General features: G+C 38.9%; 1 protein-coding gene across 1 annotated transcript in view; it reads right to left on the bottom strand.

Moving 5' to 3' along the window:
• Positions 1-18,183, bottom strand: part of PDGFRB (platelet derived growth factor receptor beta) — a 743,049-nt gene that overhangs the window by 475,614 nt on the left and 249,252 nt on the right. Inside the window, exons 6-7 of the mRNA XM_044070754.1 lie at positions 10,286-10,484; positions 3,409-3,524 (exon numbers count right to left, since the gene is read on the bottom strand). Of these exons, the coding sequence (XP_043926689.1) occupies positions 3,409-3,524; positions 10,286-10,484 (315 nt within the window). The remainder of the gene's footprint in view (positions 1-3,408; positions 3,525-10,285; positions 10,485-18,183) is intronic.

The raw sequence follows: 18,183 nt of genomic DNA, 5'->3' as shown, positions 1-18,183 counted from the left end.
CACACACACATATATATATATATATATATATATATATACACACACACACACACACACACACACACATATATATATATATATATATATATTTATATATATATATATATATATATATATATATATACATATACATACATGCACACACACACACACATTTATATATATATATATATATATATATATATATATATATATATATATATATATAGATATTTATATATATATATATATATATATATATATATATATATATATATATATATATATATTAGTGAATATAAAAAGTGTACACACCCCTGTTAAAATGCCAGCTTTGTGATACAAAAAAATGAGACCACAATAAATAATTTCTAAACTTTTCCTACCTTTAATGGGACCTATAACCTGTACAATTCAATTGAAAAACAAACAAATCTGTTAGGGGAAAAATATAAAAAATAAAAAATGTACAATAAGGTGGTTGCATAAGTGTGTCCACCCTTAAACTAATACGTTGTTGAAGCACCTTTTAATTTAATTACAGCATTCGGTCTTCTTGGGTACACACCTGCCATCAATTTAAAAGACATCAACCACAAATAAAGTTCAGCTGTCCTAGTAGGATTTTCCTGACATTTACTCAGTCATCTGCTACAGCAAAAGCCATGGTTCGCAGACAGCTTACAAAGCATCAAAGGGATCTCATTGTTGAAAGGTATCAGTCAGGAGAAGGGTACAAAAAAATTTACACAGCATTGGCTATACCATGGAACATAGTAAAGACAGTCATCAAAAACGGGAGAAAACATGGGACAACAGTGAAATTGCAAAGACCTGGACCTCCCTCCAAAATTGAAGAAAAGACAAGACAAAAACTGGTCAGACAGGCTGTCAAGAAGAGACCTACAGCAACACTGAAGGAGCTGCAGGAATTTCTGGCAAGTACTGGTTGTGTACTACATGTGACAACAATCTCCTGTATTCTCCATATGTTTGGCTTCTGGGGTAGGGTTGCAAGACAGAAGCCTTTCTTACACAGATAAACACCCAGACCTGGCTAAAATTTGCAAAACAATACATCAAGTCTCCCAAAAAGCATGTGAGAAAATGTGTTATGATGGTCTGATGAGACCAAGGTTGAACTTTTTGGCCAGAATTCCAAATGGTACGTTTGATGCAAAAACAACGCTTTGCATCACCAAAAGACCACCATTCCCATGGTGAAGCATGTTGGTGGCAGTATCGTGCTTTGGGGTTGCTTTTCTTCAGCTGGAACTATGGCTTTAGTCAAGGTGGAGAGAATTATGTACAGTTCCAAATACCACTCACTTTTGGCCCAAAACCTTCAGGCATCTGCTAGAAAGCTGAAGATAAAGAGGAATTTCACATTTCAACATGACAATGACCACTAGCATACATCCAAATCAACAAAAGAATGGCTTCACAAGAAGAAAATTCAAGTTTTGGAATGGCCCAGCCAGAGACAGACCTAAATCCAATAGAAAATCTGTGGGGTGACCTGAAGAGGACTGGTCACAAGAGATGCCCTCACAATCTGACAGATTTGGACCACTTTTGCAAGGAAGAGTGGGCAAATATTGCCAAGTCAAGATGTGCCATGCTGAAAGACTACTACCCAAGAAGACCGAATGCTGTAATTAAATCAAAAGGTGCTTCAACAAATTATTTAAGGGTGTGCACACTTTTGCAACCAGCTTATTGTACGTTTTTTATTTTTTATATTTTCCCCTAACAGATTTGTTTGTTTTTCAATTGAATTGTACAGGTTATAGATCACATTAAAGATGGGAAACGTTTTGGAATGATTTATTGTGGTGTCATTTTTTTATATCACAAAAACGTGGTATTTTAACAGGAGTGTGTACACGTTTTATATCCACTGTGTGTGTATATATATATATATATATATATATATATATATATATATATATATATATATATATATATATATAAAACTGTGTGTGTGTAAATTTATATATATATATATATATATATATATATATATATATATATATATATATATATATATATATATATACATACATACATATATGGGTCTATTTCATTTCACCTAAAACTCATTTTACTGACATTCATTTCAGACAGACCAAATCATCTAAAGGCCACTTCACCTAAAGTTCACTTCACTGACAATTAGTAGAGGCAGTGTGTATAGCACTGTAAGGCAAGTAAATGGTATAGGTCCTTTTCCTCACGAGTGTGATCTTGGAGTTAGTATATATAGTTAGAGGGTGTTGTGGGCACAGACCCTCAAACTGGGGGTGTGTGGGAGGGTATAGCCCCCCACTTAGTTCGGTTTTACTGAAGAATATAAAACCAAACCAGACAATATAAAACCAAACTAGGACATATAGCTTTAACTTGACTTACAGTACTCTACATGCTGCCACTACTGCTCAGAACACAAAAAACATTTGCCAAATTACTTTAGATAATTTCCATAAAAATTTAGAAAGACAAACCCATTTTTATAAACACTACAACACTACTTTCTACATGACTACTGGAATTCTAACAGTCAGCACTTAATTTACTGTCATTCTTTTTATCACTAGCAAGTCACAGGTGAAGGAAAACCCAAAACATGTCCATGTCTTAACTGTCACTGTAATCAGTTTTAGTCAAATGAGTTTTGGGTCAAGTGAGTGTCAGGCAAATGAGTGTCAGTCAAATGAGATTCATGTCTTAACGGTCAGTGAAATGAGTTTCAGTCAAATGAACTTTGGGTCAAGTGGGTGTCGGGCAAATGAGTGTCAATCAAATGAGATTTAGGTAAACTGAAGGGGACCCATACAATATATATATATATATATATATTCTTCTTCTTCTTTCGGCTTTTCCCGGTTAGGGGTTGCCACAGCGGATCACCTGTCTGCTCATGACTGGAAGTGGAGTTTTACAGTGTCGAGTTGCTAGCCCAGAGCCCAACCTTCCACAGAAGGCACACATGCACTCACACCTAGGGCCAATTTGGAGTGTCCAATCCACCTACTGCATGTCTTTGGGATGTGGGAGGAAACCGGAGAACCCGGAGGAAACCCACATGACCACAGGGAGGACATGCAGACTCCTTACAAAAGGCACCCCAGCCAAGAATCGAACCGGAGAATCTCTTGCTGTGAGGCGACAATGCTAACCACTGCACCACAGTGGTTGCCTATATATATATATATATATATATGTGTGTGTGTGTGTGTGTGTGTGTGTGTGTGTGTGTGTGTGTGTGTGTGTGTGTGTGTGTGTGTGTGTGTGTGTGTGTGTGTGTGTGCGTGCACACACACATATTTTTTTTTGAAAGACTGCCCCAAAAGACAAAAAGGTTGTGAAAGAGTACTCATGTTTTAAAAATAAAAAAGAATAAAACTAGGAAATAGAAACTTTTCTCACTACTTATATGCAGGTCAAAGGCTAGTTCTTTAGATGCATCTTCATTGTAGACCTTGATCTTGTAAGTTCCAGCCTCGCTCATTTTCACCCGCAACAGAGTCAGTGTGCTTTTATATCTACAAAGGCAAGTTTGCAGAGCATTAATTTTTATTACAGATGAGCTGTTAACTAAAATGCGTTATTTGAGAAAGAGGAGAAATCACCAAAGAAATCAATAATGGGAAGAAAAACTTAACAAAATTTCTTTGTTCAAGTACAAGCAGTAATAATTGATTTATCGAAATCTGAACTCATCACGACTCATATATGATCATGCCCATAAACAGAAATTCATTATGTCTACTATGTTACTCATTCTGAAGCAAACAGAAGAGAAGTAATAAGATGCACAAACTCATCAGGCATGCATAACACAAATATACGCACCAGCAGGATATGAAGAGTCACTCAATTCTATTCTATTTAAGGATTTGTTCTATGATGCATTTTAAGAAGACATGGTTAATAAATACATGGAAATGCATGCAAGCAATTTGCTTAGCACTGCCAGTATTGACTCTACAGAGTACTCAGTCTGTCTTCTCCATAATTCACCACTTAAGATTTCAGGATTTACAGAAAGAATACATGCTATGCATGGCAGTTTCAGTCAACTGCTGGATGCTTTGCTAAAGCTGAGGGGCACATTACTTCCTTTACTCCAGAGGTCTTACATGATTTCATGGAGGGAGAGAAGGCTGTTTCTGCAAGAGAAAGACAGATGAGCAGAGCATGGAAAGCAGTACCAACACTAAGGACAGCATGGACAGAATCATTCATGTTTTTTTAGTTTTACTGAAGTAAGCTCCAGTCTCAATTGTGCCTGATTTTAGCTCAGTGTTGTGAATCTCTGAGAGGTGCGTAGTGTATGTTTGGGGGTATGTGTGTTCAAGAGCAACATATTGACAATTGCTATATTATTGTAGTAAGTGGTTTCTTACTTTTTTTTTTCTTTCACTTTCCTTACCATCAATCATCAGACGTGCGCAGAAATGGGCTGCCATTTTGGGGAAGGGTGTGGATGCATTTTGTACATGAAAGTACAAGGTCATCATATAATCACTGCTGGCAATTAATCTTATGACTTGTTGGGGCAGCGTATGTGTATATAAACCACAATCTGAAACAGTAAAATCTTATTGTAGCTCTTACATTTTTCATTTTTTTTTTCAGTAAGAAACTAGTGTACAGAAAGGGGCCATCATTTTTAGAGTCACACAATGCATAAGTGCAACTGGTAGTTATGGTCAATATGGTTTGTTGGAGGGGCAGCATTTATCAAAGAGCAAAGTTTGCCATTACTATTATACTTAATGGCAACATCACAGTCAGAGGTGGTGTACTGTTTCAGAACAGGTAGAGTCCACTGGGACAGAGTGTGTATTTTGTACCTAAATGCGTTATTAAGAATGCTGACTTTTATCATCACTGTGTGCTGCCTTAAGAGACATTAAAGACATTTAATTATATTAAAGCAAGCACTAGTTTAAATATTTTTAAAAACAGCCTGGACCCTTATTATGGTAACAAGTGTTTTGGTATATTGGCAAGCTAGAAGGGCATTTATGCCCATGCTTGAAATATCTGTATGTATGTATGTAAGAGAAATTAAATATGGTTTCCTACATAAACCTAACAAAACGCACCATTTCATAAGGCTTTTGGGGTTCCATTTAGACAGTATATCTAGTTTTTATCTTGGGGCTATTTTGACTCGTACCTCTTGCAAAGTGTGGTGAAACTACTGTGCACTAAATCATTAGACCAGATGAAAAAAATATTTTTTTCCACTAGCCAAGGCAACATTTCTTTTACTGCATACAGAGTGGTGTACTTGAATATTGTGCTTATTACAATTTTTCACTGTCAGCAATCCTGGAGCTTTTTGAGCAGCGAAGGGGGTGGCTGGGTGCATGCTGTTAGGAAGTGTAATTAAGGTACTGTCAACATCCTTTCATTTGAGTGAATGGTGATAAAGTATGGTTATAACTGCAATTTTTTTTTTTTTTTTTTTGCTTAAATAACCTTGTCTAGATTTCTGGACTTGGCTATTTTTAGCCTAGCTAATGCTCTAATTGTCTGCTCTGACACAGATTTTAGTGGGCTCTAAGAGCCAAACCAAACCATTTGCATGGCTCTTCTTCAAAAATCCCAGGCTTATCCACCTTTACAGAACCCCCTCCTAGACACACTACTATCTTGGAACATTGCTAGTATTATTCTGCTATTGCATTACTAACTTCCAACTGAGAGGTTACTGTCAACTTATTAGTAAGTGCAGGCTTTGCTTTGTAAGCCATATCATTTCAGGTCAGCCATCACCCCAGCATCCCCATCCACTAGCTTCCCTATTTCGTTTTCCCTCATAGAAGTATATTGTCAGTGTTTGCTTCTATCTTTGTGATATTTCTTTTCCTTTCATAACCCTAACTATGAAGTATTTTTCTTACTTTTTTCTCTTGTTTGCTGTTCCTCGCAATGTCATAGAGCTGCAATTATTTCTTAACATTCTTTCTATATTCTTTAGTGTGAAATTTTGCTATTCTCCACCCGTAGAAGAAACACCTGGAAATTTTAGTCATCAACTCCCTGAAGTATTTCCCCAATGGCAGAGGGAATTACACAACCATGTAACACAGCCCAAGAATGAGCTTCTTCATCACTGTTGGTAATCTAGCAATTAAAAAGTAGGCTCTAACTATACAAAGAAAGTGTTTTCTTTGTTAAATGAGCTATTTCATATTCATACATGTTCCTGCACCTTTCTGCAGTAGAAGTTTATGTGATACAGCCATTTTAGAACTATAGTACTTACTATGAGATGTCAACAGGCACACGGAGAAAAGATAAAGCTGTATGCACTCCAGTGAAATGCCCAGTGTTGCGGCCACAGCAACTCCGGTGAAATGCCAGTGCTGCAGCCACAGCAATTCCAGTGAAATGCCAGTGCTGCAAGCCACAGCAACTCCAGTGAAATGCCAGTGATGCGGTCACAGCATCTCCATTGAAATGTCAGTGCTGCGGTCACAGCAACTCCAGTGAAATACCAGTGCTGCTGCCACAGCAACCCCAATGAAATGCCAGAGCTGTGGCCCCAGCAACTCTGGTGAAATCCCAGTGCTGCGGCCACAGAAACTCTGGTGAAATGCCAGTGTTGCGGCCACAGCAACTCCAGTGAAATGCCAGTGTTGCGGCCACAGCAAATCCGGTGAAATACCAGTGTTGCGGCCACAGCAAATCCGGAGAAATGCCAGTGTTGCAGCCACAGCACAGCAGTGAAATGCCAGTGTTACAGCCACATTTGCTAAGGCCATTGACTTGTGCTAGTTAAAGAAAGAGTTATGATTTATCTCAAGTTTTGTCCATAATGAGATACTAAAACAATGTGCTGCCATGGAATAAAAGGTTTCACATTCAACTAAATGCATTCTACAGTTCCTTACATACCCACATTAATTTTTTTCTCTTACATATTATCCATTCCCATTATAAGGCTTTGTATTAAATTGGCAACAACCCAAAAATTAAAAAGAAAAACTTTCATAGGTAGAAAGTATGATCAGCAGTCAATAATTCTTACAAAGACTAGTAAACAAATTGACAGTAATAAAAACAAACAGTAATCAACACATAGGAAAAGTATCAACATGTATCATCTGTACGAGATACGACATTTTTACTCTCATGTGTGTGCCACTCAGCTAACCATCAGCTACCAGATTACACCATTTATATGTTCATAGGTTGGTACTAGGCTATCGGCCCTAGGGCCTATACAAGCCTAGCCATAACAATTCCCTGGCTATTTCTTCCCACAATATTTACTTCCCTGGATCCCTGTCTAACAGGGTAACTGACATGATCCCTGGGGTGAATTTCCTATCTCCCATCCAATTGTCAAGGTTCCTTTTGAAGAGGGCCAAAGAGGTGCTCTGCTTGACATGTATGGGCAGTCTATTCCAGAATATGGGGAGTCTTTGGGTCGGGAACCTATCCCTCCAGCATGTTTTGTTTATTGTGATGACAAGGTTTAGATCCCTGGAGTGTGTGGCTCTGAGGGATTAGGAAGTGTAGCATATCCAACAGCTCTGGGTTTGACATGGCCTTGTATGTTAAAGCAGAGATCGCGTCTGAGTAGACTATATGCGACAGAATATAGCTGGACTTTTTTTTTTAGATGGTCGGCATAGGGCATCTGCTTTAGGCCTGTGATTCTTTTAGTGAGGTATTTCTGTGGCCTTTCCAATTGTTGCAGATGTCTTGAGAGGTACATACCAAACGGGCGTTGTATTCTATAATGGGTCTCATGAGGGATGAGTACAGTGGAACAATGACCTCCTCTTTTCTGGATGAAAAGCCCTTAGTGATGAGGTGTGCCACATAGAAGGATTTCCTGACTGTTGTGGCGATGTGGTTATCGAAGGTGAGACCACTATCCACCTGTGTCCCTAAGTCTCTTATCACACTTTCGGTGTTTACTGAACTGCCACCTATGTGGTAATTCATGGGTACATGTTTTCCCAAAGGGGATAACTATACATTTCTTGGCATTGAGCTTGAGCCCATGGCTCTGGCACCAAGCACCTGTTTCTGTAAGGCACTTTTGTAGAATATCCACATTATTTTGGGGATTCAATAATGGGTACCAGTTTTGCAGTCATCTGTGAACTTTGTTAGCCAGAGTCCCTTAGTGTTGGCCTGTACTTCAGAGAAGTAGATGCCAAACAAGAGCAGTCCCAGGACTCAACCCTGAGGTACTCCACTTGTCTGGAGCTGGATGTGGAGTCAGCTACATTTACAGTGTGGGTTCTGTCAGTCAGCCAGTTGGCAACCCATCGAGTGACGTGGGGATTAATGCCCAGCTTAGTACGTTTTTCTATGATTCCAGAGTGGGGGATGGTGTCAAAGGCCTTGACAAGGTCTAGATAGGCTGTGTGGACCGCCTTACCCTCATCCACTGATAAGAAGTCAATCAAGTTTAGTAGACAAGATCAGCCGTGCACAAACCCAAATTGGGTGGGGTCCGGTGTTTGAAGGTTGCCAATGTCTTTGTTTAATGGCCTTGCAGATCAGGCTCATCAGACTGATGGGGCGGTAGTTCCCAGGATCCAAGATGGATCCCCCCCTTGTGGAGTGGGAAAAACTGTAGCTGTGCACCACTCAGTGGCACAAGTGTCGCTGCTACTCCATCCTGGTTCTGGGGTCGCACAAATGACAAGTTCAGCAAGGGAAGTGTTTCAGAGCAGCCTGCAACGTCACATACAGTGGTCCTGCAATTCATAGGAATTTATTGGCATGCCCTAAGTGGACAGAGGTACTGACATCACACGTATCACTGTCTCCACGCAAATTCCATAACTATACCAGCAGTCTGCACCATGAATATGGCGCATCCCTATCACTGGGGATATGTTTTTCATCATAGGCAGAAAGTCTTCCATCCCTCCTCAACTACTCAGGCTGGCAAATCCACCTATTTCCTGGCTTACCTCCCTAGCACCTAAACTACAAGTCAATCACACATGGTCTGGTCTGTCGTAAGGGCTCCATCCCTCTATGTCAGTGGCAATATTATGAAACTGAAATGTATTTGGTATCTAAACACTTCTATAAGGATACTCTAACAAAGTTTTAATTAAATATTCAATATATTTGCAGTAATATCCCACAAAAAACTTTATAATGTGAAAGTAATGGATTTTTTTTTTAATTAAAAAGTGGGAGCATGGTGGCACAGAATTCAGCATTGCTGCCTCACAGCACTTGCTTCTGCAGTAAGGCTCTCAGCTACAGTAACATCTACACTGATTCTGCATGTCCTCCCTGTACCTGCATGTGTTTTCACCAACTGCTTCTCTTCCTGCCCACATCCTAAACATATGCTTATGTAAAATGAAATGGTATTCCTCCAAAGTTCTACTAGGTGGGTATGTCACATATATGTATGTGTGTGCATGTGTTTGTTATACAACAGAATGGCATCTTACTCAGGACACATTTCTCTGCCTTGTACGCACACAGTCCTCGAATATGTACAACTCCCATCTGACCCTAAACTAGATAAATTAGATATGGAGAGTGTATTTGGTTATATGATAAATGGAGTCTGTAAATGTTGAATTAAACTACTATACACATTACAATTGTCAAATCAATTAATTTTTCATATACGAGTATTTCTTTACAACACAATGTATTTTGCTATTGACAACTTATCTCCAAATAGGCTCTCTTACTCTTTTTAATTTTGGATCAAAAGTCTAATGTAAAAAAAAAATATTATGGACAATTGATCATTTCCTAGAGATGAGCATGCTGTTGAATATATTAGACATTTTTTTTAAACACTGGCCTCAAGTCCCACTCAGTAAAAACTAATCTCTTTAAAAGGTACTGTAAAGCAGTAATAAAATGTTCGAAAAATTAGTGAGATAAACAAAGGATGGGTAGTTGTTTTAATCTGACTGTGCACTATGTACTCATGATACCTGACTGCACACTGTGTACCTAGGATACATGGTTAAGAGAAATGGTAATCAGTAAAGTGTTGATGTGAACCTTGCAGCCTACAGCAACATCTGAAGTCCATACGGTGCTGTAGGCTGCAAGCCTCAAATAATTTCACAGTCTGTGAATAAGGCACCACAAAATAAATGTAAATTGCAAAAATGAACAGAAAAATATTGCTGACAGAATAGTCAACAAACAGTTCTGATGATTATTTCACTGTAACTACAAAAGGGTCAGTATTTTCAGATTTCTGTAAAAGGAAGCCTCTACTCTTTGCAGTTTATCATTTGCTTGACAAAAGTGTTTAAAGCTATCGTAGTAAACCTACCTGCCGAACTCTACCTCTGTCAGGTTTACAGTCACTAAAGATACTTCATCTTGATCTTCTGAGATTTCCATGTCATCTTTCATCCACTCAACGATGGGTTTGGGATATGCCTCGATGTCAACAACAAAAGACACACTGCTATGTAGATTGACATACTCTGTTCTGTTTATATCTGAGATGATTCGTACAAATCCAATTCCTGATGACAGAGAGAAACCTGTTATGTAGCTAAAGCTACAGCAGCAAACAAGCATACATTACAAAGAAATTAAATTATAATGGTGTACTATAAGTTGTTTAGAATGTGTGAATTCATAGCTTAACAATTAGTAGGTTACATCAAAGTGCATGAATGTTTCATAATTACTAAACAATACTAACCAACCGGTGCAGTAACAGTCTTAAACACCAGTTACATGTAAATATATCTTAAGTGCGGTACATGTACCCCTACTGAATTCCAGTGATTCACTCAAAAAAATACCATTTCAGTTTCCAGGATAGTTGTCATGTTACTTTATGATAGACTCTGAGACCAACACAGGCTTTATGTTAAAATTATACTGAAAAAGGTCCTTTTGTTTGTCGTTTTGGTCCTCACCATGGTTGCCATCCATCAAGCCTTTCTCAAAAGATGTGGTGCATTCATCTCTCCACATTAGGGATATACCTAATAAAGTACAGGGGCAAGACTCATCCAGTGGATCCATCATGTAAGCAGCCATGAGGGCTATCTCTGCCCTTTCCATCATCCTGACAGCTGAAAGCATTTCTGTAAACCTTAATCCCTCCCTCTGGTGGTGATGTTGTCATATGCATCATCACAAGGCACAAGGATTATCTATACCCTTCTATCCATTTAGGTGCACTCCATCACACAGTTTATGAGTTACCATCACCATCTTGCATAGCTGCTGCCTATGTCCTTCAAAAATGCAGCTCCCTGCTCATGAATGTCTCTACTTGCACCACAGAAGCAGGGCTGTCTGGCTATGCCAGGATCCACCAACACCCTCGATCCCTCCCTCCAGGACAGATGAACCCAACATCATTCACATGCATCATCGTGTGCCCAGCTCTTCCAGCACTCAAGCTGAGACCTATCTGGCTAGATATTCATTCATGTATTTATGTATGAATCTTAGTCATGTGGCTGGACAGGTCATTCAATCCTTTTCATCCATGACACAAAACCCATACACTTACAGCTTCATACAAACAATTCAAAATACAATGATACACAGAACAAGTTTTAACATCTACAGTTTTTACAGAGTTTAAGTCAAGACAGATATCTCTAAGTACATACTGATGTCAAATGTCAAACTATATACATGCTTATCTGCTTGAATAATATCAACGCACCATCAGAAATGTATGCATACATAGTGATGTGCATCAGTACAACAGATACATGCTTTGGAGAAGCAAAAAAGCAAGTACTAAGCAGAAAACTACCTACATAAATAAGGGTATTTCATCCAGGAACAAGGAGGTCATAACATCCCTGTACTCCTACCTTATCAGACCCATTATCTAGTACAATTCCCCCTTTGGCATGTACCTTGCCAAGCACATGTTGCAGTTGTACAGATCACAGAGGTTCCTGCCCAGGAAAATCTAGGGTCTCAAACAACTATTCTATACAGATAGGCTAAAATCCCTGTCCCTCTACTCAGTCTCATCTAGACTGCTCAGAGGTGATCTGTGTCTGGCATACAAGGCCATTTCAGACCCAGCCTTGATGGAGTTGCTGCATATCCGTAAGGCAAACTCCATTCATGCAACCCACACACAAGGCCTTAATCTGGTCTGTGACATTAATATAACTTTTTGGTGGGATATATTTGTGTCTCAAAGACTCCCCCATCTGTGGAATAGACTCACTCTCCATGTCAAGCAGAGTACCTCTCTAGCCCTCTTTAAGAGGAACCTGGATGACTGGATGGGAAACAGAAAATACACCCCTGGGATCCTAACTGCATCCCTGCTGGACAGGGGAAACAGGTGCTGACTTTGAGGGAACATAGGTGAAATTCTTGGTTAGGCTTATAAGGGCCTCCTGGCTAATAGCCTAGTATCATCCTATAAACCTATGAACCTATAAAAGCTAAGTACTAATTTACTGAGGAAGAAGCTTAACATAAACACAAATGGGGTTATCAAGACTAATCAATTTTGTCTGTACTGCATATATTGTTTATCAATGTGTGCTAGCTCTAGCTTTAGAATAGATATCCACTGCCCATAAAATATTTGCATGCATTTTCATTACAAGAGTGCTGTCTTAGTTTAGCTTTGAAGGATTGTCATTTTTCTACAGCGCAAATTTCTTCTGGGAATTTGATTCCATGCAGCAGGCATTACTTTGGTACAAGCTTTTTCAGCAATAATCCAACTGAAGGGTGGTCTGAGTTGCGTCTTAAGTTCTAGGAAGTATTCCTGATTGTTAGCCTCTTACGAAGAGTAGATTAGTATCATGCTTAATATGCTCCAGTGTGTCAAGTAGTACAGTTGCTCTGCTTTTCATTGACGGTCAGTGGAAATTATTCAGAATAGAATGATTTGTCCAGGCTTCTGCTGGGAATAAAATGAGTGATTTTGTTCTCTGCAATTTGCAACAGTTTTACATCACCTGCAGAAAATAATACGATTGCAGGTAGACCATATTCCAATTCTGAAAGCAACACATTTCTGACAAGGGCTTGATAACCTTAAATTGACAGTAAGTTTGTCAAATTAATGCACAGTTTTAATTGAGTTTATTTTACAATATTTCTGGTGTGTGCAGTATATTAAAGCAAGGAATCCAGTATCAGGCCAATAATGAAGGAAATGTATTGTTATGCTGATCTTTAGGTGTTGTAGTGGGTGTATTCATTTGTTTATTTGGAGTAATAAAGACTATTACAATTGATTTGTTTGGTTCACTTTTTGTGGTTCATGAGCCCAACTGGTCGAACTCATGTTGTAAGGGTTTTATAGTCAGGATTACCATTTCTAATTTAGGTTGCCTAGAATATTTATTTATTTAACATTTGTTTACTGGGAAAGTCTGACTTGGAACGAGCCAATTTTCAGCCGAGGGCCGGGGAGAAATGTTCCAAACCCATGTCTTTCTAACGTGGGAGGAAACTGGAGCACCCAGAGGAAACCTACACAATCGCAGGGAGGAGATGCAGACTCCACACAGAAGGACACCCAGCCGAGAATCAATCCAGCGAACCTCTGGCTGTGAGGCGACAATGCTAACTGCTACGCCACTGCTCCGTCAAGCATTTCATCCGTCTTCATCTCAGACCTGTGAATATACTGTCAAAAGTGTATTTCCTATCCTCACATTATCATAATACATCAATATACAACCATTTCTGACTCATCCAAAGAATGGTTGTTGGGTAGAACACAGTCATTTCAACTATTGTGAAACGGGACAGTATATGGAAAACAGAAAAAAGTTATTGTATTCAGAAATTAATCCATCATTTAGTAATCTTCACTAGTCATGCTCTTTACAAGTTCAGAGCTGCAATAAACTAGACCCTGCCCTGAAAGGTAGTGGGCACAAGGCATTAAATAATCCTGGCCGGATACCAGCCTATTTTTTATATATATATATATATATATATATATATATATATATATATATATATATGCAAACTGCTTTCATAAATGTATAATAGTATATCCTTCTAAATAAAAAGCTGGCCTCTGGATTTGTGCTCTAGTATTTTTCGTACCACGAGTGATAGTCCACTACACCAAAACATTTCCTCAATCACTGATCCTAATTGATTTTAACAGTATGAAGAGCAATACAGCCTGCAAAAAGGCCCGGGAAAAAATGTTCCACAGCTGGGACAACAACAATATCAGCAAGTACATAACACTGATATGATTAAATGAAGTATTTAGGGGTGTGGATTAAAAAAGTTTCTGTCATGGTAGCTAAAGATATGTGGGGCAAGAATAAACAAAAGGTAATGGACAATAATCAAATTAATCAAGATTAAAGGAAATTAGGGAGAAGGGAAGAGGGCAAGGGTCAAGTGGGGTAAGTTGATCCTTCCAATAGAACAAGGTGGTTTAGGATTCCCTGATTTGAAGGGATATTTTAGAGCTACACAGATAAGGCTCATATACATAAAACCAGCAGAAAGCTAGAATTCAAAAAGGAAAATGATAATGATGAAGCAGGAGAGAATATTACACTCAAACAGCAGAAAGCATTCTGTGAATTAAGCCAAAATAAGAAAGGAGAATTTATGATTAGGATAACTACATAATTGGGTAAATATAATTGCTGGAGAAAATCATGAAAGGAGGTACTGTACTAGAGATACCTAGAGAGGGAAAGGTAACAGAATGGGAAGAGGTCAAGAAGACATTTGGACAGCAGGCTAGAGGCTGCCCTCCCCACCAGGGCTTAATATAAGAATATAGGCAAAGAGAAAGAGACAAGGGAATCATATGTGAAAGACCTGCTCTGGTCCAGTTTTAGATGACGCTAGAGCAGAAGCTGCTGCTAAAAAGGGGATAATTACTAGGGCATATAAAATATTGCAAGGTAACTAAGAAAATAAACCACGTTGAGATGTCAAACCACATTCAAGCAACAGGAAGTTCCTTTAAATACCCTCAAAAACAGCTGATGAAACACAACCACCAAATTAACCAATCATCTTTTCTCAAATCTTAAAAAAAACAGGAAATAAAAATAATTATAATATGAACCATTAAACAATGAATCCCACGGTGGTGATGCTGCGGTAGCGTTGTCGCCTCACAGTAAGACACTGTCCAGTTCGATTCTCAGAGCGTCTTCTGCGTGGAGACATGCGTGAATGGGCGTACCTTCGTTGAAGATTGTGCGTCAGGGCTGGTAACTTGGCAGGTAAAAATCAACTACCAATCATTAGCGGACCGGAGTTCCGCTGTGGCGACCCCTAACCGGGAAAAGCTGAAAGAAACAACAACCATTAAACAATGAAAAACATAACTCAAAACTGCCCATATATTCATCAACATGCCTAAAACAAGTATGTAAGCATTAGTGAAATGAAATGCTTTTAAAGCATATTTGCCCTTATTAATTTACATACGATGGAAATATTTTCATTTAAACCAGGATAATTTGTCACATAGTAGTGAATCTACCAATGCATTTCTCTCTGTAATAAATAATTCATCCAATCTCTAGGAAAAGCTTCAATTTTAACTAATTTTAGAACCAAAAATTTTAATTGTCTGAACCCAAAATAATTAACTCAATATCTTGCTAAAGCGCTTTTGTTGTCATTAGAGCATATACTATATAAATGTTGATCTAGTCTCTTATTCAGAGAATTTACAGTTTTACCTATATAAAAGCTGTACAGGTATCACATAATGTGAGACAGATTACATTTTGTGAACCGCAACAGAATCTCCCCCCCACAATTTCTGACATCATTCAACTTACTTTGCCAAATACCTTGTGGGCTAGTACATATGTAAGGACAGTGAAAGCACTGCCCACATTTTCTAGTTACTGGTGGTCCATTCTTCTCAAACACTGGCTTTTCTAAAAGTGACTTAATATTTCTTTTGTTTTTAAATGTAACCTAGGAGAAGGAGAAAAATTCCTATTAATACTGTCATCACACAAAAGTAGATGCCAGTTCCTACAAATAACAGCCGAATATTACTGGCATCCAAGGAATAGTGTAAAATCATGTTATCTTTATTGGAAAATATGGGAAGATGTTGTCCAAATTCTTCTTCTACCATGTGTCTAAGCCATGTAGTCAAAATTGGAGAGTAAAGGTTACATCTATGGGACCAGACTTCACTTTGCAGTTGTTCCAATAAACCTGCAGGATAACCCCTATTAATAAACATTGCCTTCAAAACCTCAAAATGGTTTAAACACACCGTGTCATCTGTGGACAACTTTGATACCCTGACATGTTGACTTTTAGCCACCCCTTTCTTTTGATGAAAGGGGTGGCTGCTGTTAAAAGACAAAAATGCATTACAAAAAGTGGGTTTTCGATACACTTGAGTTTCAATGTCTCCTGTTTCACTATTTTTTTCATTCCCCTGGATTCAATAAACTCAGTGGTTCGTGTCCGTGTAGCCACAGCAGCACGCCTTGCATATTCATGAAAGTGCACTGGTGTTTAGGCTAAACGGACATGAACCATGAACAAGTGCAGGGGGCATGTTGAAGTAGTGCATGGACTACGAACATGCCCCCTGCACTCAGAAAGTGCCGTAAGGCACTTTCTAAACCCGATCTGGCATAATATTGGACAATTTCTCTAACATTATCCCAGTATTTCAGTGTCCGCGGACACTGAAATGAAATAAATGATCATGTCAGTGTCCACGGACACTGAAATACATAGGGGAGCAGGAAACCATTGCAGGGTGTGTGTGACAGGCTCTGTGACACACCCCCTGCATTGTAAAAGTGCCGTACAACAACTCGCAACCTGCTAAAGCAGGAAATGTGGACCAAGGCACAAATAATGGGGGGAAAAGTCCTAAAAAGGGACACTACTGAAATATTGCCCTCACAAACTTAGAAGGTTGACAGAAAACAGGTCATGCATTAGCATAAATTGCCAAAGAAGTCTGAAAGTCAGATGTATGCCATTATTCCAATTGCAGTCCTGAATGACTTGTCAAAAACCACAACACTCACTATATAAAATAATAAAATAAATCTTTTTTTTTTTTTTTTTTTACATGCTAAGGAATGTTTAAGCGTAGCAAAGCGGGTGTGTCATTATCACCCTCCACTTAGCACTGCTTAAACATCCTATCACAGATAAATAGAAATATACAGCTGAAATTCCTAAACTGAGATAGTGTAGTGGTCAGAGTCTCAGCTTGACATGCAGGCATTTATGGTTTGAGTACCATGACAGATAAGTTATTTTTATATGGGAAAGCAGTGTTAAAATTATTTTTTTAAACTTAAAGTATGTAGTAACTGTTTTTGTCAACAAGGGTAGTGTAGCTGGTGTAAAATGGAAATGTGAGTGCATGCAACATGTGAAAATCACCCATGTATACACAAGTGTCCCATACAGTATAGTCACACCCCTTGCTAATGTAATGAATGCACACAGAGGGATGCCATGTAAAGTATATCATATACACTTACTAAATGAAGGCAATATCCTGATATTTTTTAAAAATGAAAAGTGAGCAATGGTCAGCAATGTCCAGCTATGTTTACCAGGTTTAAGCATCGCTTACACGTGAGTGATAAGCAGCAGGTAGCTCAGCTAAGCAGATCTGCACACTTTTAAGCAGTGTTCAACCCAGCTTAGCGGGTTTGTGCTCTGCTAAGCTGTGCTCAGTATTTTCGAAATGGTCCAATGATGGCAAAGGGTAAGAATATGGCCTTATTTAAACTGTGCCAGGCAGGAATACAGCCATAACCTGTTTAGTTTGATCTCTGCAGGAACATGTCTGGCACTGGTGAGGGAGCAAGCTTTCGGGTGCAGGAGTCTAGGGTCATGGCTGGACTCCTTATTGAAAACCATGACAAGAGACTGCTGCAAAGTCAGTAACAGGGCTCCTGACCGATACTGAATGGGCCGCCTGGGACAGTCCTGCTTTGTGATCTCATCCATGCTACTGGCATCCCCCGGACTGGTGAGCAGGTATGGCACCACTACGCTGACCTAAAGCAGAGGAAGGGGGTGCTCTTGGCTGAGTGGAGCCAAGATGCACAGGCACAGAATGCACCAGTAGTGAGCAATTATCACTTTCAAGTAGTTTGTAGCAAATACTAGCCTGAGAATGTGATAGACAGGTATGCATAATGTTTGTTTCTCTCCCCTACAGCAGAGAGGGCTATGAACATCGAAGCCCACAGTGACAGAATGCTGAGGCTGTGACAG

Source organism: Protopterus annectens, chromosome 4.part1, assembly GCF_019279795.1.
Source record: "Protopterus annectens isolate FY-2018-M chromosome 4.part1, PAN1.0, whole genome shotgun sequence".
In the NCBI taxonomy this organism is placed as follows: Eukaryota; Metazoa; Chordata; order Ceratodontiformes; family Protopteridae; genus Protopterus; species Protopterus annectens.
The sequence above is the reverse complement of the archived record's forward strand: the minus strand, read 5'-3'. Positions and strand labels throughout refer to the sequence as shown.